The sequence below is a fragment of the Gigantopelta aegis genome, chromosome 10 (genome assembly GCF_016097555.1).
Source record: "Gigantopelta aegis isolate Gae_Host chromosome 10, Gae_host_genome, whole genome shotgun sequence".
Classification (NCBI taxonomy): Eukaryota; Metazoa; Mollusca; class Gastropoda; order Neomphalida; family Peltospiridae; genus Gigantopelta; species Gigantopelta aegis.
The window spans coordinates 44,414,409-44,436,100 of NC_054708.1; the positions used below are offsets into that span (position 1 = coordinate 44,414,409).

The 21,692-nt window shown below is 36.0% G+C and overlaps 1 protein-coding gene across 1 annotated transcript in view; it reads right to left on the reverse strand.

The window, feature by feature from the left end:
• Window positions 1-1,805: 1,805 nt before the first annotated feature.
• The window catches only part of LOC121383645, a 50,829-nt gene continuing 30,942 nt past the window's right edge, over window positions 1,806-21,692 (reverse strand). Inside the window, exons 8-17 of the mRNA XM_041513739.1 lie at window positions 21,336-21,624; window positions 18,948-19,228; window positions 17,138-17,233; window positions 16,073-16,174; window positions 15,351-15,497; window positions 11,073-11,095; window positions 10,375-10,508; window positions 8,105-8,443; window positions 6,263-6,598; window positions 1,806-2,211 (exon numbers count right to left, since the gene is read on the reverse strand). Of these exons, the coding sequence (XP_041369673.1) occupies window positions 2,159-2,211; window positions 6,263-6,598; window positions 8,105-8,443; window positions 10,375-10,508; window positions 11,073-11,095; window positions 15,351-15,497; window positions 16,073-16,174; window positions 17,138-17,233; window positions 18,948-19,228; window positions 21,336-21,624 (1,800 nt within the window). The 3' untranslated portion in view covers window positions 1,806-2,158. The remainder of the gene's footprint in view (window positions 2,212-6,262; window positions 6,599-8,104; window positions 8,444-10,374; window positions 10,509-11,072; window positions 11,096-15,350; window positions 15,498-16,072; window positions 16,175-17,137; window positions 17,234-18,947; window positions 19,229-21,335; window positions 21,625-21,692) is intronic.

Genomic DNA, 21,692 nt, shown 5'->3' on the forward strand with positions numbered 1-21,692 from the left:
CTATGCACAATCAAAGGAAATCTACCTAATTCGCCATATACAAAATCAGTTTGAGTAGTCTGCTTTACACCGAGTAACTGCTTACAAAATTTCAAATGCATTCTTTCTACTGCCGTTCTCTGAATAAACCCCCAGACTTCGCAGCCGTAGCTTAGAATAGGATGTATTAATTTGTCAAATATACCACACACATGAGAAGGTTTTAACGACACAAATTGTTGTAAATACTTTTGCATTTGGTACATTGCTTTGTGTGTGTGTGTTTGTATGTGTATGTGTGCGTGTGTGTAAAAAATATACACATCTCTCATCAATAAAAGTTAAAAAAAACCCCCACATAATTTACGAAAACAAGTCAAAGGGACATTCCTGAGTTTGCTGCACTTTTTAAGATGTTATTGATTAACAGACTTTTTAACGATTGTAATTACATATCAAATATATTTTTCTGCATAAAATATTAGTGGCTGTATATTAAACGTGTTTCTGATCGTTTTAATATTTGTACTAGGTTAAATTTAATCTTATTTCCTAAAATATTGTTTTTTCGTACGTACGGAATTATTTGAAAAGAAAATCCAGTTTGGGCTTCTTACAAATATTAAGACGACCAGAAACACATTGAATATACAAACACTTATATTGTAAACAAGAAAATATATTTAATATGTAAGTTTAATCGTAGAAATAGTTTAATAATCGGAAAAATCTTACAATGCAGCACACTCAGAACTGTCCCTTTAAACATGTATATATATTTGTTGTATAGTACAAACATCCATTGTAATAAATTGCATAAATAATACTACATATCAGTTACGTGGTTTTTTGACAGACATACAATCCCGTACGCCTGTGAAAAAAACGCGTAACGAATTTATTACCTTTTAGATCTTTGTTTTATAATTAAATTAAAATTACACTAACAGTCAAACTTTTAAATAAATTACACACACATTTTGAGTTTGACTTTAATAATATAACTTAACAGCAAATTCCTCAAAATATATTGGATTTTCTGTTAATAAATAACTATGCAAAGTATTACTGCTTTTTTTGTTAGCTGTTTGGGTATTAATTGTGTCAACAAGGATTCCGGGTGGTTTTACCCTGAAATCATTTCGAACCCTGTATTTTGCAAAAGGAGACAACTCTTAGCGCCTTATTATCTTGTGTGTTTTAAACGTTTATGATTATGTTGTAATCGTATTGGGAAAACAAAACTGAAGACCTGCAACCGAACAAAAATACTTGTAGAACCTGTAAAAGAGCATGTCAGGTTATTACTTAAAATATGTTCGTGATAATTATAATTAGCCCAAGTTCTAACTTGGTAACTGATTACACAATGCTATATTCTAGCATTAGCTTTCAATACGCGAAAAACCGAAATCTTGCAAAATTTTTAGCCAAACGTGCTCAAGAAATCTTCAAACATTCAGTAAAAATAAAATTTACCGAATTGTGGTATTCCCATTCATAATGAATTCAAAGTAAAGTTTGTTTTTATTTAACGACGCCACTAGAGCACATTGATTTTTTTATCTTATCATCGGCTATTGGACGTCAAACATATGGTCATTCTGACACTATTTTTAGAGGAAACCCGCTGTCGCCACATACATGTAGCCTACTCTTTTACGACAGGCAGCAAGGTATCTTTTATTTGCGCTTCCCACAGGCAGGATAGCACAAACCATAGCCTTTGCTGAACCAGTTATGGATCACTGGTCGGTGCAAGTGGTTTACACCTACCCATTGAGCCTTGCAGAGCACTTCACTCAGGGTTTGGAGTCGGTATCTAGATTAAAAATCCCATGCCTCGACTGGGATCCGAACCCAGTACTTACCAGCCTGTAGACCGATGGCCTAACCACGACGCCACCGAGGCCGGTTCATAATGAATTCAAGACTTAACAATTTAATCAGTGAGGCGTGTTGGAATTTTTTTTGTCAGTCTCATCTACAGTTTGTATTTTCGTACAACCAGTCGAGCAAATCACGTGACATTTCATACACCCCGGCAAATTCTGTATTTTCCTGCAAATCCTGTATTTTCCCAGTGTATTTGTGGTATGCATTGGCTATTGACCAATCAAACGCATGAAATTTATCTAAAAGGTAATACAGTCTAATACATTGTCTCACAAAAGACAATTTAACAACAGCCTTTTCTTTCTTGATTCTTTAAATGCTCTTTAGGATCACTACCTAAAAAGAAAAAGTCATACATATTATTTTGTACATTACTGTAAAGAAGAATGAAAATTGATTTTGACAACAGAGTTCGGGAGTCAGCCAGATTACAGTAATTAATCTGTTTTTCATGTCTAGTGTCAAAACACAAAAAGACATGCAGAGCTATATGCAACCAAAAAACCCTGCCCCATCATTATCACCAAAGGATAAGTAAACCTGAAAATAATTATAATACGATTTACTGTCAATAAAATATCTTGTAGGGATATTAAGACAGATGGCATTGTTTTCACTAAGTACTTGACACAAGTTATAGCTCTGACATAAAATGTTAAATTATAGTTTTGGAGTATTGTAAACTGTCAAAATGACACTCATGTAAATAAAAAAAATGAAGATATGATAAACTTTGGTTTCCCAATGTGTCTCACTTAGACAAGTTCAACAAATTTGCTTTTATCAAGAACTGGGATAAGGAAAAGTAAAGTTTGTTTTGTTTAACGACACCATTAGAGCACATTGATTTATTAATGATATATTAATCATCAGCTATTGGATGTCAAAGATATGGTAATTTTGACTCATAGTCAACAGAAGAAACCCGCTACATTTTCTTAATGCAGCAAGGGATCTTTTATATGCACTTTCCCACAGACAGGAAAGAACATGCCACAGCCTTTGACCAGTTGTGGTGCACTGGTTGGAATAAGAAAAAAAAAATAAGTTGAACAGATCCACTGAGGTGGTTCAATCTTGGGATGCAAGCACCTCAAGCGAGCGTTCAACCGACTGAGCTAAATCCCACCCGTGGGATAAGGAGAGCTGTAAAATGCTGACTCCCGGAGGATAGGTCGTAACGACAGTGTGGTAGAGTGTATACCTGGTACATTTAATTGTTTGAATTTAAGGGAGAATGGATCTCTTTATTATCATTAAATACAAACAATAATTAACTGTAATTAAGTTTGTGGCTTGAAATGTTTAGTAAAAGTCAGTATCTATCTGTGATATTTGTGTTTTTACACAGTTCTTTACAGTGTTTTTATTTAAATCTTGAATTTTTGTATTGATGTTGATCATCACTTTATTTGTTTACATTACCATAGTTTGACACCTAATAGTGATGTATTTTTTGTGCTGGGGTGTTCTTAAACATTCATTCATTCATTATTTTAAACGTGGCTTATTTAAAGGTGGTTTATGTACAGACGAAGGTCGGAACTTGGTCTAAAAACAAGGGGTGCGGTTTAACACCAGTACATGAAATAGGCCGAAAAATATGGTACATTTAAGGATCTGAATTGTTTTCTTTTGAAGCAATATGACCCCCCCAAAAATGTAACCAGATGGCAACATGTTTAGATTTTGATGTTTATAATCATCCGTCATTTAGAGGTTTCTAATTTTTTCTTGATGTTGCAGACACAAATACATAACTGGCAACCAAAGAAAGCACTCTGTAAGCTAGTTAAAGGGACATTCCTGACTTTGCTGCATTGTAAGATGTTTCCGACTTATAAAATATTTTTACGAATTAAACTTACATATTAAATATATTTTCTTGTTTAGAATATCAGTGTCTGTATATTCAATGAGTTTCTGGTCGTCTTAATATTTGTAAAAAAACCAAAATGGATTTTGTCTTCAAATAATTTCGAACGTACAAAAAACAATATCTTAGGAAATAAAATGAAATTTAACCTAGTGCAAATATTAGAACGATCAGAAACACATTTACTATGCAGCTACTAACATTTTATGCAGAAAAATATACTTGATATGGAATTACAATCGTTAACAAGTCTGTTAGTCGATAGCATCTTAAAAATTGCAGCAAACTCAGGAATGTCGCTTTAAAGATCACCCAATGTTTGAGGCTGTTTAGGGCAATGAACAAGCCACTGGCATGCTAGGTAAGCACTAGTGCTGGTAGATGCTAAGCTAGCAGAAGAGGCTTATAAAACTTTCAGTGCCGAATTTATGGAGCCTGGGTTGGGGTTTTTCAGAAACACAGGTGTTTAAAGTCAGAGACTCTAATTTCAACGTGTGAAAATGGACACTAAGTCTGGTTAATCTACTAACCTGCAACACAGAACCTGTCAGAATTACCAGAATGTTTGACATCCAATAGCCGATGATTAATTAATCAATGTGCTCTAATGGTGTTGTTAAACAAAAGAAACTTTTGTTAACTGCTTTTGATTAATTAAAAAAATAAAACATTAAGACATCTCTCTCTATATATGTTAGTCCTGAGAGACCCTGCACCAAGTTTCAAAACTGTTCATAGAAAACTTTAGGTGAAGATATATATTGAAATATTCAAAGTTAAGTTTCAATTTTAATTATTATTAAATAAATAAATAATTAATTATAATTCTACAATTTAGAACACATGTTTTCTAATTTTACTTTTTAAACATTTAATTAAAAAACAGAATTAAAGAATGAAAAAGTTCAGAAATCTCTCTCAAATAGTTTTTAGAGACTGTTACCGAAAGTCCCTGTATCATAAATATCCAACATTAAAATTCAATTGTAATGTAATATAAATTTATAAAAAATTGAAACATGTAGAAATACTTTTATTTTAGTTTGTAGACATTGCCCCAGAGTAACCCTGTATCAAATTTCAGATCAATTCAATCAAAACTCTATGAGACTATTTCTGAACAATCCAATCCAAACTCTAGGAGGAGACAGACTTCAAGGAGTAAGTGGATGAAGGAATGGATGGGCAGACAGATGGATGACAGACATATATACAGAACTTCACATACATTAGGTCAGGTCAGGTCAGGTCAGGTCAGTGGTTTTTACGTGCACATTGTAGTGCACACCTGCATTAGGCACAGGTGCTGGCCTTGTCCGGCTCCTCTGTCCAGGACAGGAAAAGGGTTGGGTGGGTGGGAGAGGGGTCCGCCCACACTGGCAGGTGCAAGGGAACACCAGCAGACTGACCGGAGTCAATAATGGGAAGAGGTACCTTTGGTGGAATGGAATTTGGATTGTCCCGTAAAAATTAATCAAAACCAAAGGTTGTGCAGTTTCTATGAAGTATTTATTTTGCACAAGAATATATAGAACGAGACCACATAGCAGTCGAGTGGTATGTTCTTACACAAAATAAACGAGTGCAATATACATGAAGAAAAAACACAGGATGTAAAGTTTTGTATTTATTACATACATTCTTTTATTTTTCACAATAATTTGTTTTTTTAAATTAACGTCATAACTACTCTCTCTTAAATATATTCACCAATTCTCCATTCATGGTTTTTCTTAACGTTTGGAATCATACTTTTGGCAATCTTGTGAAATGTTTCAAATACGATGTGACATGATTTGTAAATCAGACATGACGTCAGTAATAAAAAGTCGCCAACTCCAGTAAAAATAAAAAAAGGAATTTCTCACTTACAAGGTCCCATCGAGATCACACATGTGTGATACATGATAAATTTATCACAAGGTTTGAAAATGTCTTTATCACTATAGTAAGATTGAATAGGTATGTAATAAAAATAGGTATCAGAAATGATGAACAGCATAACTGAGCTAAAATGTTGAATTTGACAAAGCCAACACATATATGTATGGTAGATCGTTACTAGTACTCATGCAGTTCCTTTAAACGGACAGACCCCAGTGTTTAAGCACCATGGCATGTTTTTCACTATTAGAGCCGGTTATGATCACTGAAATCAAACATTACTTAGATTTTATTGTTTAAATTATCCACTTTCGTACATCCAAGGTGTTACTGGTCATCCTGGTGTTCCAATACCACAACATGCATTTTTCATATTTTAAAAAACGCATATGCATCCGAGAAGTAACGGGTATGGAGTTGCATTTTAGTCTATTTTTAAGTTTATTTCAACATCACAGACTCTTGTTTCACTCTGTTGTGTTCAAATTTGTAACAGGTTTATAAATTAACCAAACTTGGTGCTCATTTTTACGGGTTGAAATATAAAACTAGGGTCTAGGTGAAAAACATGCCTTATTGTTTAAAAACTAGGATCTGTCTCTTTAACAATATAATAATGGTACACACCTGTAATGAGAGTCATAGACAGTCTACTTCCTCTGAAAGACAGGTTGCTTTCTTGGTTGGCCAAAGGGGTGAATATAGGATGTAGTTTCACGCGGTACACAGTCCCTGGTTTTAAATCTGTGTTTCCAAAAGCATTAAAGAGGCAGAAATCACCTGACACAGATGGATATGACTTTGTCTCTGACAGTGAAGTGTGTATTTCGAGATCATAGGTGCACAACAATGATGGAGAAACAGACTCTACCATTTGTAACAGATCTCTACAGTATACCGGATTTGAGATTTTGTCGTAAGGAATGTGTTTTATATTCGCCCTTACAGAAACTTTGCTGCAATCTGGATAAAAATAGAAATCATAAATGAACACACACTGAAATTAAATTAAAACATATGTTGTAAAGAACCATAAACCGGGCTATCCTATAAACCGTTCTATTTACGTTTGACTTGCTTTATGGAATCTGCATACGATTGAATCCTGATATCAAAATAATTTTATTGAATTGAGAAAACCTTCCGAAAAACAAAGTGCACAAATGAGGAAAAGACAAGTAGACATTCAAAGTGAAATATATATATACATGACCGCCATTTTGCACTGTGCACACTATATTAAATGATGTGTAATATTAAACAAATCTAAATAAACAACAGTTTCACACCGCTGTCATTGTTAAAGTCTTTTCTGCTTCGCAGATTCATTGCGTTAGAGTTTTGGTGACGTGACTCTTGAAAAACAATAGCCCAGTTTATGGGAGTAGCTGAAGAATGTCAACATTAGACTACGACATGCATTTAATCTCTTCACAATAGAAAATGGCATTTGTTGGTTGATTCTGACAACAAAATGAACAAGATAAAACATTATTTCATCAAATCGATAGTACATTACAATGTGCGTGTGTAGAAACCATTTCCTGTTACCAAGCTGGTTCATGGTTACTCAAGGATATATACAGAGTATACTAAAAAAAATCTTGGTTTTTATTAATTTTAAAAGTACATCTGTCTGTATGTTGGTGATCTGGGATCTTTCCAACACATACATGTAACAAACTAATATTCGACCTAATTCTCCCATTAAAGGAATTCTGCGTTTATCAACTGGTTTATTATATTTATTGCCTACCTTTATTCACTACTACTTTATACTGTATATTATAGCCTACCTCTATTCACTACTACTTTATACTGTATATTATAGCCTACCTTTATTCACTACTTTATACTGTCTATTATAGCCTACCTTTATTCACTATTACTTTATACTGTATATTACAGCTTACCTTTATTCACTACTACTTTATACTGTCTATTATAGCCTACCATTATTCACTACTACTTTATACTGTCTATTACAACCTACCTTTATTCACTACTACTTTATACTGTATATTACTGCCTATATATACCTTTATTCATTACTACTTTATACTGTATATTATAGCCTATCTCTATTCACTACTACTTTATACTGTATATTATAGGCTACCTCTATTCACTACTACTTTATACTATTATAGCCTACCTTTATTTATTACTACTTTATACTGTGTATTATAACCTATTTTTATTCACTACTACTTCATACAGTATATTATAGCCAGCCTTTATTCACTAATACTTTATACTGTATATTATTGCCTACCTTTATTGACAATTTTTTATAATACTTTAGACTGTATATTATTGCCTACCTTCAATTCACTACGTTATACTGTATTTATAGCCTACCTCTATTCACTACTAATTTATACTGTCTATTATAGCCTACCTCTGTTCACTACTAATTTATACTGTCTATTATAGCCTACCGTTATTCACTACTACTTTATACTGTACCTGTTGAAATCATCACGCCCAACTTGTTGCCCCTCACAACTGTGGTTATTCCTCGGTTGCCGACACTGGTGAATACAGGTTGAAATACCAGCAGGTACAACGCATTTGTCACCAGCCTAGTTCGTCCAATGCCGTTAAAGATGCAGAAATCCATGGACACCGATGAATACTGGGTGGAATGTGGTGACAATGGTGTGTGGATTTCAACATCAAAGCAGCAAGATGTGGATGGTGGAAATGACTCTACTGAACAGAGGAGGTCTCTGCAGAACACAGGGTTACCCACGTGTGACAAAGGCACGTACTTGACTTTTTCATACGAAGAAATGTTGTAGCTCTCTGCATAGAAAATAGATAAGAAATTAATAAAGAATGAGACCGACATGAAAAAACCCACTAAATTCAAAATTCATATTTCTGAATACATAGTGGAGAGTGTATGAGGAGGTGTGGATTTGTGGAAGATAATTCAAAAGCCCCGTAATTATTTTTCATTAATCCACACTTCCAAGTGCATTTTCCAACTTAATCCATTATTCATGAAACAAATTTATGTGAGTGCTTAATTAACTGCTATCCCTCGCCCCTTCATCCCCTCATTTCCCTTCCCTCACCCCTTCTCTCTCTTCCCCCCCCATCTCTTTGCCCTTCCAAAGAGTATATTGACAATGTATGCTTTGCAAGAAATCCTAAATTCTAGAAAGTGATCTAAAAGTCTAGGGTCTCTCTCTCTCTCTCTCTCTCTCTCTCTCTCTCTCTCTCTGTGCCCTTCCAAAGAGTATATAAAAATGTATGCTTTGCAAGAAATCCTAAATTCTAGAAAGTGACCTGAAAGTCTAGGGTCTCTCTCTCTCTCTCTCTCTCTCTCTCTCTCTCTCTCTCTCTCTCTCTCTCTCTCTCTCTCTCTCTGCCCTTCCAAAGAGTACATAAAAATGTATGCTTTGCAAGAAATCCTAAATTCTAGAAAGTGACCTGAAAGTCTAGGGTTGTTTGGCAACACGGTTTATAATTATTCCTCTGTGAATCAGGGCTAACTCTGGGAGAACACAAAGTTCCGCCTGATTATCTATTAAAACTTCAAAAATGACAGAAAACCAGTTATTTTCTAATAAAATGTAGCAAAATTAATTCGCCAACTCAAAATAAAATTTGCCAATTGTTTTCAAAATTCACAACTGGCGAATTTGACGACTGCCAGAGCTAGCCCTGCACTGATGCTGGAAATAGTGTCCGTCTCTCTCTCTATCTATCTATATCTATATATCTATATCTCTCTCTCTCTCTCTCTCTCTCTCTCTCTCTCTCTCTCTCTCTCTCTCTCTCTCTCTCTCTCTCTCTCTCTCTCTCTCTCTCTGCCCTTCCAAAGAGTACATCCAAAAGTTTATGCATTGCAAGAAATCCTAAATTCTAGAAAGTGACCTGAAAGTATAGGGTTGTTTGGCAACATGGTTAATAATTATTCCTCTGTGATGCTGGCAAAGGTGTGCATGTGGTCGTTTGGCTGTCACCTACATGAATCTTCTAGAAAGTCTAGGTTCGGTTGGTTATGACCTAAATTTTAGAATGTCTACAGTTGTTTGGCCATGGTGCACATTCTGGAAAACCTGCAACTAACCATGTTTTTTTTTTTCAAATATAGGACCAGTTCAAGTGTTTTGAGAATCAGAATTGACTTTCATTTAAGCTGGTTTCATTTAGGAAGCAATAATTCATTGATCTCATTTCCATCTCACAGTTTTGACACTTGTAAGTATATTCATATCAAAGATAGCCATGTCAGATATTCTAAGAATTGTTAAAGATTTTTATGACAACAATAATTTTTGTAAATATTTACTAATTTAAACCAGTATGAAGTGCAGTATTAATGACAATATGCTGTATTTCAATCATCCCATATCTATTATGTTCACCACTTGTATAGTGGACAGTATTCCAAAGGAAGTTAAACATTTTAAATATGTGTTGTCGAAATGGAGGCAGATTTTGAACACTGACAGGCAACATGTGGTTTTGAAAATCTTGATTAGCATTTTTCTAGTCAACTGAAAACTGATTAGCAACTAGAGTTTAAAGTTTATGAATTGTGTAGCGATCTCTAAAACATGCGTTGCGAATCATGACACTATATACTGAAGAAAATGTTCTCTGACTGAGTTCTCCATAAAACTTACAATGCCACTTACAGCTGGTGAAGGCGTGAACACATTAAACATGAGATGATTGGATTGCAACTTAATAGTGAGCCCTTTTCCGTGACTAGTATTTACCGAAACTGGTGAACTGAAGGCACTTATCGAGATGCATCTTTTCCACATACATGCTGAATGGCATTTTCAAATACACTGGCCACAGATCAGCAGCTTTAGGCAAAAGCTTCACTTTTTCTACAAGACCTTTACATCTGCAAAATTATAAAACACAAATATTCATTTAATTCTTGTTATTTAATCCTAACACTACCTAGTTTGCGATTTAATGTGCTTGCTTAACATTTATTTTGTCACATTTTGTTTGTCTTCAAAATTACACATTTAAAAACAAATTTGGGATATTTTTATTAAGTCTAAATTAATTATGTCTGAAGCACAGCAATTTACAAACACTTCAGCTTTATTAAAGTGCCTTTAATTTTACTGGCATTTACCCACACTTAACAACCTGGCAGGCACAGCGAAGCGAGGGGCTGGGGGGTTTAGACCCCCCTCCCAATAATTCTGCATCAAAAATATTATTGGTAGTACATCTTGAGGCAGAGATCAACTTGACTTGTAGAATGCAGGAAATTGCATTTCAGGACATCTAGTTTTCAAATGTTTACAGGGAGCATAGCCCCCGAACTCCACTAAAAAGTTTATCTTTGCACCCTTGATGTCAGTCAGCCCCCCCACCCCAATTTCTACTTGCTTCCCCTGTTCCTGGCTGATCCTTGACAAATATTAAATACAAACAAAAGAAGCACACTTACTTATCAATAAGCATTTCCTGTTTCTGAAAGAAAATAATGTTGGCAAATTAGTAAATAGTATTTTGTTTCTTGTTACCACATTAAGGTGTCATTGTTTTAAAAAAAGTATATACATGTGTTCATTATTTTAGCAGTGAATATGTAATTTTTGTTTTACAATTGCATGCTTTTTATCAGTTCATTTTGTAAAAAGGAAGACGCACTCAACACATTTTATTTACAGTTATATGGCGTCGGGCATATGGTTAAGAATCACACAGATATTGAGGGAGGGAACCCACTGTCGCCACTTCATGGACTCTTTTCGATTAGCAGCAAGGGATCTTTTATATGCACCATCCCATAGACAGGATAGCATATACCATGACCTTTGACGTACCAGTCGTGGTGCACTGGCATGAGCGAGAAATAGCCCAATAGACCCCCTGACGGGGATCGATCCCAAACCGAGCGAGCATTGAGCAAGCGCTTTACCACTGGGCTACGTCTCGCCCTTTTTGTAAAGAGAGAAAATGTGCGATACAACAAGGGTTATCAGGCCTCAGGATTTCACATTTTATGGTAAACTCTTTTCGTAAAAAGAGAAAATGTGCGATACAACAAGGGTTATCAGGCCTCAGGATTTCACATTTTATGGTAAACTCTTTTTGTAAAAAGAAAAAATGTGCGATACAACAAGGGTTATCAGGCCTCAGGATTTCACATTTTATGGTAAACTCTTTTTGTAAAAAGAGAAAATGTGCGATACAACAAGGGTTATCAGGCCTCAGGATTTCACATTTTATGGTAAACTCTTTTTGGTTCCATGGCCAGGGCTCGAACTTAACAACAGCATTGAAGGCAACTGCCGTCGTTGAGATATAAACTGCCGTAGGTAAAGATCATCATCGATGGCACATCGGTAAAGTTCCTCAACAATGACCAAAATGTATACATCTGGTGTACATAATATGCCAATATTTAACATTTTCACATTTGAAATATGTCTACATACAGCAAAATAACCTTTTAAAAAAAAATTGCCATAGGCAGACTCAAAATTGCAGTCTGTTGGCTGTTTCACCCATAGCAATCGCTAAAAACTTGACGTGGGTGACAAATTCTTAATTTCGATCCCTGCATGCCCTGCCCAGGCTAGCTCTGGCACTCAGCAAATTTGCTAATTGCGAAGTTTAAATACAACTGGCAAATTTTGTTTCAATTTGGTGAAATAATTTCATCACTAAAATTATATTTTGTTAGAAAATACCTGTTTCTGCAATTTTTGAAGTTTACTATATACAATGTGTATTACAGATAAACTGGCAAAATGTTGTGTCCCAGAGTTAGCCCTGCCTGTCATCACCAGAGCCGATTGGAAACAGTTTTCATCTGATCATAGTAAAACAGTAAAAGTTTGTTTTCTTTGATATATTAATCATCGGCTATTCGATGTCAAACATTTGGTAATGTTTACATACAGTCTTAGAAAGGAAACTCATTGCATTTTTCCATTAGAAGCAAGGGTCTTTTATATGCACCATCCCATAAACAGGACAGCACAAACCACGGCCTTTGATATACCAGTTGTGGTGCACAGACTGGAACAAGAAATACATGTAGCCTAATGGGCCCACCATCGAGTATCGATCCAAAACCGATTGCACATCAAGCAAGCGCTTTACCACTGGGCTACATCCCGCCCCATAAATCATAGTAATAGTGTGTTATAATACATGCTAATTGGTAATGGACTTGGGCTACGTCCTGCCCCATAAATCATAGTAATAGTGTGTTATAATACATGCTAATTGGTAATGGACTTGGGCTACATAACACACTACATGCTAATTGGTAATGGACTTGGGCTACGTCCTGCCCCATAAATCATAGTAATAGTGTGTTATAATACATGATAATTGGTAATGGACTTGGGCTACATAACACACTACATGCTAATTGGTAATGGACTTGGGCTACGTCCCGCCCCATAAATCATAGTAATAGTGTGTTATAATACATGCTAATTGGTAATGGACTTGGGCTATGTCCCGCCACATAAATCATAGTAATAGTGTGTTATAATACATGATAATTGGTAATGGACTTGGGCTACGTCCTGCCCCATAAATCATAGTAATAGTGTGTTATAATACATGAGAATTGGTAATGGACTTGGGCTACGTCCTGCCCCATAAATCATAGTAATAGTGTGTTATAATACATGCTAATTGGTAATGGACTTGGGCTACATAACACACTACATGCTAATTGGTAATGGACTTGGGTTACGTCCCGCCCCATAAATCATAGTAATAGTGTGTTATAATACATGCTAATTGGTAATGGACTTGGGCTACGTCCTGCCCCATAAATCATAGTAATAGTGTGTTATAATACATGATAATTGGTAATGGACTTGGGCTACGTCCTGCCCCATAAATCATAGTAATAGTGTGTTATAATACATGCTAATTGGTAATGGACTTGGGCTACATAACACACTACATGCTAATTGGTAATGGACTTGGGCTACGTACTGCCCCATAAATCATAGTAATAGTGTGTTATAATACATGATAATTGGTAATGGACTTGGGCTACGTCCTGCCCCATAAATCATAGTAATAGTGTGTTATAATACATGCTAATTGGTAATGGACTTGGGCTACATAACACACTACATGCTAATTGGTAATGGACTTGGGCTACGTCCTGCCCCATAAATCATAGTAATAGTGTGTTATAATACATGCTAATTGGTAATGGACTTGGGCTACATAACACACTACATGCTAATTGGTAATGGACTTGGGCTATGTCCTGCCCCATAAATCATAGTAATAGTGTGTTATAATACATGCTAATTGGTAATGGACTTGGGCTACGTCCTGCCCCATAAATCATAGTAATAGTGTGTTATAATACATGATAATTGGTAATGGACTTGGGCTACGTCCTGCCCCATAAATCATAGTAATAGTGTGTTATAATACATGATAATTGGTAATGGACTTGGGCTACGTCCCGCCCCATAAATCATAGTAATAGTGTCCTGCCCCATAAATCATAGTAATAGTGTAATAGTGTGTTATAATACATGATAATTGGTAATGGACTTGGGCTACGTCCCGCCCCATAAATCATAGTAATAGTGTGTTATAATACATGATAATTGGTAATGGACTTGGGCTACGTCCTGCCCCATAAATCATAGTAATAGTGTGTTATAATACATGATAATTGGTAATGGACTTGGGCTACGTCCCGCCACATAAATCATAGTAATAGTGTGTTATAATACATGATAATTGGTAATGGACTTTTGATTCTGGGATTTTGCTAACACACTATCAAGAAATGACCATTTCTAAATGGAGACCTGATTATGGTGTCTTTGAAAAAAAAAATTCCTTCTTTCATAAGCAACCACAATGTTCTAGGGTGCTGTTGTTAACAATTCCCAATACATTCATGCCATAAATCACAAATATGTATGATCATATATAAAACACATCAAAAACCCACACACCACCAAACCCCCCATGCCCACGCCCACCCCCACCTGAAGCTAAAACAAATTTTTATACTGTAATACAATAAGGCTGTAGTTTTCAAACACTATGGCATATTTATCAGTATTAAAGCAGAGTTTTTTATAATTGAAATTTGACATTGACATTACTTGCATTTAATTGTTTAGATTATCCATCGCAGTACATCAAAAGTGTTTCTGGTCAGCCTTTTGTTTCTACCATAATACTACTACATGCACTTTTTACCATTTTTAAAATGCAAGTAACGGTTATAAAAATTAACATTTCGACATCACAAACTCTTGTTTCACTCTATTGTAACTTTATCCAGATGTGTTACAGCTTTGTAAATCAACCAAACTTAGTGTCCATTTTCACGGGCTAAAGCTAGAATCTGCTACTTTATGCTATTCATATAAGGCCTTATAAAAATGTGTTTCAGGTTTCATCCTTAAAAAATTTTAGGGTAGGTTGGTAGGAACTTTTTGTTTTTGTTTTTAAATTGAAACAAATCAAGAAACCATAATCGGTCACGGTGTTCCGAATTAGTTTGCTGATTGCAAAAACATCAGGGTAGCTACATAAAATTAGGGTAGGGTGGGAAACTGAAAACATTTTTTTTTTAATGCCTAATTGTGTCCAAGGAAAACGTAGACAATAGGTTTAGCTAGCTTCATATCTGAACCACCCATGTCCAGCCCACGCCTGTTCCATAAAGTTTGTATGGTGTGTCCTTAGTTTAAAGTTTTTGTGGGGTTTTTACCTGGAAGAAATCATCTACATGTAGCTTTGGCAATGTCTCTTCCTGGACCAGATTCAAACATTCATCAGATATCTGACATTCAGTCCGTTCTAATTTATGTTTCCTTTCCATCAGGTCTGACATTCCTGCTAAGGCTGTCTGCACATCCTGGTGTAAAAAAAAAAATAACATGCTTAACATATCAGGCATGGCAGAAGCAAGTAGACATCGGGCGACTGACTAAAATCGAGGGTGCAAAGCAAACTTTTTAGAGGGTTCAAGAATATGCTCCCCCATAAAAGGTTCGAAAACCAGATGTCCTGAAATGCAATTTCCTGCATTATACAAGTAAAATTCATCTCTGCCTTAAGATTTACTACCAATAATATTTTTGATTCAGAATTATTGGAACCTCTCCCTCACCAGCCCCTCCTGCTCAGCCATGCCTGCATATGACAGAAAGAAAGAAATGTTTTATTTAATGACGCATTCAACACATTTAAGTATGGTTATATGGCGTCGGACATCTGGTTAAGAACAACAGAGATTATTACAGAGGAAACCCACTGCTGCCACTCCGTGGGCTACTCTTTTCGATTAGCAGCAAGGGATCTTTTAGATGCATCATCACATAGACAAGTAGTACATACCACAGCCTTTGTTACATCAGTTGCAGTTGTGAAGCACTGGCTGTAATGAAAAATAACTCAATGGGCCCACCAAATATGAAGGACAGCACTCACGTGTTCCATTTTACTGATAAGTTCCTCTTCTCGGTCAATCAACATGGCGTGAAAGGAGACAAACTCTTGTCGTATCTGATCCTTCCTAGCCAGCCAAGACAACTGTTAAAGAATTATTAGTCATAAAATAATAAATTAGTTCTGAACAAGTTCCATGTTTACTTAACTTTGTGGACTAATTACATTCAGCTGAGATCAAGGTTTTTTTTTTTGGGGGGGGGGGGGGGGGGGGGGGTTTGACTAGGTGTCTCCAATGCAAATACTTCATTCATTATCAAGGTTTCTTTTTGCTAGTCACGGTTTTCATGATTTATTTTTCAGGTGACAGCACCTACTGTAACAATTATACCAAAATAAAATAACATACATGTATTTCTAATTACATTTATCATATTTCTTATGGTGGTGAAAACTGAACTAAACAACCAAACACACAGAAATTTACTGACCATAATTTTGGTGTTAAGTATGATCCATTCATTGATATAATTTGTCTGCCATCTTTGACATTGTTCCCAAGCATCTGTGAGCAACACATGCCATCAACATATATCATTCAGTGTGACCTATTTTGAGGTCCACCATATATATATATATATATATATATATGGTGGATCTCAAAATATATATATATATACAATTCAACACATTCACCATTTGTTCTCTGGAAGTCTGTTCATTAGTTTAGGGACCCTTGAATGCCTGGCTGACACCTCCAGAAAGGTAAAAGGTGAGTCCCAGGGATCCCAATAGTAGAACAGATACCGGTACGAAAAAGCCCTGGTAGCTAGGGATCATTCACAATAATTATAATTATCAACATTTTCAAAAGTATACAAAGAGTACTTTTTACCTCCTTTTTTTCAAACATGTTAAATTTCCATATATATTTTATTGATGGCATATATTTTGAACATGTTGAAAACAAAGAAGAAGATAATTGTGAATAGTAGTTGAATTGTTTCATTGGTTTTTGGGTGGGGTTTTGGTTTTTTTATTTTTTATTGTTGTGTTTGGTTTGGGGGGTGGGGGTTGAGTTTTTTAAGAATGTATCTTGTTCCTTACTTCAAGCATAAGCTTCTGGTCCTCAAGGTCATTGTCATAGTGATCCACAGAATACATCACTGTTGACATATTTTCCACTTCTTTCATCAAATCACTCTAAATGAAAAATAAATAAATTAATATATATATTAACATGTATTTACAATGGTCACTAACAATTTATAATAAAAACTAGAAACAGAAATATATTATAAAGACTGAGTCACCATAAATTTTTATCTATTTGTAACATGGTGGAAACTATACATATAGTAATAGATCTGTTTGTTTTGTTTAACGACACCACTGGAGCACACTGATAAATTAATTATCGACTGTTAGATGTGAAACATTTGGTAATTCTGACTCCTAGTCATCCAAGGAAACCCACTACATTTTTTCTTAATGCTGCAAGGTTTCTTTTATGTGCACTTTCCCAGACAGGAAAGCACATACCATGACCTTTGTTGCGTTGGAACGAGAAGAAACCCAATCAGCTGAATGGATATCACCGAAGTGGTTCGATCCTACAAAGCAAGCACCTCAAGAGAGCACTCAACCAACTAGATCCGTTAAAGACAAATCACATTATGAAAGTTTGTTTTGTTTAACGACACCACTAGAGCACATTGATTAATTAATCATCAGCTATTGGACGTCAAACATTTGGTAATTCTGACTCAGTCATGAGAGGAAACCTGCTACATTTTTGGTAATGCATCAAGGAATCTTTTGTATGCACCTTCCCAGACAGGAAAGCACATACCATGGGTTTTGACCAGTTGTGGTGCACTGGTTGTAATGACAATCAGATGAATGGATCCATCGAGATCATTTGATCCTACGACGCATGCACCTCAAGCAAGCACTCAACTGACTGAACTAAATCCTGCCCCATCACATTATTGTGACTATAACAATTACCTCATGTGTGATCTAGCCCTGTTCGACCGGCCTCGGTGGCGTCGTGGTTAGGCCATCGGTCTACAGGCTGGTAGGTACTGGGTTCGGATCCCAGTCGAGGCATGGGATTTTAATCCAGATACCGACTCCAAACCCTGAGTGAGTGCTCAGCAAGGCTCAATGGGTAGGTGTAAACCACTTGCACCGACCAGTGATCCATAACTGGTTCAACAAAGGCCATGGTTTGTGCTATCCTGCCTGTGGGAAGTGCAAATAAAAGATCCCTTGCTGCTAATCGGAAAGAGTAGCCCATGTAGTGGTGACAGCGGGTTTTCTCTCAAAATCTGTGTAGTCCTTAACCATATGTCTGATGCCATATAACCGTAAATAAAATGTGGTGAGTGCGTCGTTAAATAAAACATTTCCTTCTTCTAGCCCTGTTCTGTTTTTGTATGTGAATATATGTGGTAGACCTGCTTAGTGTTGAACACTGTCAGTTTCAACATTTCCTGTGACAGGTCATTTAGTTCACCAAGGTAAACATCTACGGTCCATTTTTTTAAACATTCTGACATTTATTGGACCTCAGCACAGCAATAAACATCACAATAATAAATATCGCGCCGGAGACGTTTATCTTGATGAACTACAGGTCATCGTGACGAAACAGTGGGGTAGGAAGGTGACAAACTGTGGCCTGATATGTTTGGACACACAGAACGCCTGGATAAAGCCCTGACTTGTATGTCAAAAGCCGTGGTGTGTGCTATCCTGTCTGTGGGATGGTGCATATAATTTTTTTTTAAACCTTGCTACTGATGAAAAAAACTGTAGCGGATTTTCTCTCCGAGACTATGTCAAAAGTAAAAACTATTTGACATCCAATAGCCGATGATTAATAAATAAAACATAAAGAAAAGAATAAAACCTTCAGTTGTTTAACTGCAGTCATAATAGGAAGGATGACCAGTCGATCAAGATGTTGATCATGTGCCACTGGTATTTGCGCCTCGGGGTCGTCGTGGACACACTTACTGCAAAGACGACATCGACATTGCATGCAGTAAAACGTGTTCTCTAGGTGGTGTGTATTGCACTTGTCGAATGAGTTGATTCCCGGAGACGAAGCACGATAAACACAACTGTCATTAGAAGCAGCCATTGTTCGTTTTTCTTTCCGAGTTATAGATCTACTTTCACTTTGTATTCCTGGAACGCAGGACCGAGAACTCCAAACTATTGAGTTTATGTCGTAACGGTTACGGGACGTTTCGTTCCCGATCATGTTCGTCCCTGTTATTTAATTTGAATTGTTTGGTCATAAAATATATATATATATATATATATATATATATATATATATATATATATATATATATATATATATATATTACGCTATTTTGACCTATTTATAGAATAAAAAGACAAATGATGTTTGTTATAACTATAACTGTCAGGCGGTCTTCTCCAAACCAATGCAAAATAGTCCGCGGTCCGTAAAACATTCGCTGATTTATACGAGAATAAAGTTGTGTAGGCCTACACAGAATCCGATACACCAAAATCTGTTACACAAAAATCGCTTAAGTAACGAGAAGAAAGCCGCCAAAAGGCACATAGCAATAGTACCAATCTATGCCAGTATTCACAAACATTCCAAAAGCGGATTAGTGCAATTTTGTTTGTTTTGGTCCCAAAAATTCTATTTATTCCTAAATGTCAATAACCACATTTAAATCGACTAAAACAGGTCAAACTGAAACAGACAATGCATGTCGATGTTTGTGACGTAAAATGTAGTTTTGATTGCTATAAATGTTAGAACCACACATGTTTACGCGTAAAAGTAGCTTGTAATACTACGTTTATTTTGCTGCGAATTTTAACTTTAAAGGGACATTCCTGAGTTTGCTACATTGTAAGATGTTTCCGACTAATAAAATATTTCTACGATTAAACTTACATATTAAATATATTTTCTTGTTTAGAATATCAGTGTCTGTAAATTCAATGTGTTTCTGGTCGTCTTAATATTTGTAAGAAGCCCAAACTGGACTTTGTCTTCAAATAAAAATATTTTTTAGGAAATAAAATGAAAATTAACCTAGTACAAATTTTAGAACGATCAGAAACACGTTTAATATACAGCCACTAATATTCTAAACAAGAAAATATATTTAATATGTAAGTTTAATCGTAGAAATATTTTATTAGTCGATAACATCTTTAAAAAATTGGAGCAAACTCAGGAATGTCCCTTTAAAGAAAAGTTCTAGCAGACACACGTACGTATTTGTTTCTAATGTACGGTAATAAATAAAATACGTTACACAACCAATTCTTTGAAAATGTATGTGCGGATGTTTAAAAATGATGTTATGTGATGTAAATATACAATGGAATTATTGTGAATAGTGTCGCTTTGCATTGTGCTAATATAAATCGGCGTCCTTTGGTTTGCTACAAATATGCCACTGTTTAATATGCAAGAGTTGAAAGTATAACCTGATATGTAAAATAAACTACCAAAAAACGAAACGTTATATATTCAACTTGTTGAAAATATCCCGATGTAAACACGCCAAATGCGATTAAAATATCATATTCTTGCTAAATATATTTGGAAAATCGAACCTGTTATTATACATTACCAAGCAATGGCCATTTTATTCAAAGTAACACATTTTGCTCTAAAAAATACCCCCTTCACTAAAAAAACTTAATTTTTGTTGGTTTATACTTGGTATCTCACAATGTTTGATGAAGAACCTTCATTGCATACTTGTTTAAATGAACATAAGTTGGAAGGTAGCAGGGAATCCCCCCCCCCCCCCCCCCCCCGATCATTTCCCCCCGCCCGGTCTCTATATTTCCGACGTTGAGGTGGTGGATCTTCTCCGGCCAGTGCTTGGGTCATAGTAACTACGCTTAATGATTGTTCTTTTTTTTAACACATCAAAGAACACCCATATGCTTGGATGACATGTACCGACAGTTGCTGACATTCTGCGGTGCCATCCCTCACAGTGGTTGTTGGTACGTGGCAACATGGGCGTCAATCCGGCTTTAAAAGTGGGGGGGGGGGGGGGGGAGACGTGTGTATGTGTGTGTGTGTGATAAAGGAATGTCAATGAAAATCACAAAGCTACACATTAGTGGTTAAACGTTTAATTTTTTTTGTTTTTTGTTATTGTTCTTTTTGTTGGTGGTGGTGTTGTTCTTGTTTTTGCTAAACGAAAAAGTGGAGGGGACACTTATATAGATTGTCCCCCGGCGTTGAATAGTGAGGGGGACGCGTCCCCCCCCTGTCCCCCACCGATCGACGCCCATGCACGGTGGCAATCCCTCATCCACTCGTTCGTGTGAGAAACTTTGGTCTCTCCGACCACGGCGTCTATAGCTCGTCCAATGAACACATCTTCAAAATGATCAAGAATAGGTTGTATATCCTCTGGAGAATCATCTTGTAACGCTTCAAATGTAGCTGGTATGTCAGCAACTGGCACGAATGCCATTGCTGGAATCATCCTGATCTGCAGTGACAACTCATGGTTTGTAGCATAATCCTGTTGTAATCCTTGTGCCTGAACTCTGCGGTATACACACTGGGATAAATGGTACAAACAGCCTTGTACACTGGTGTCAGGGAAAACTGCACGAAGTGCATTTATTG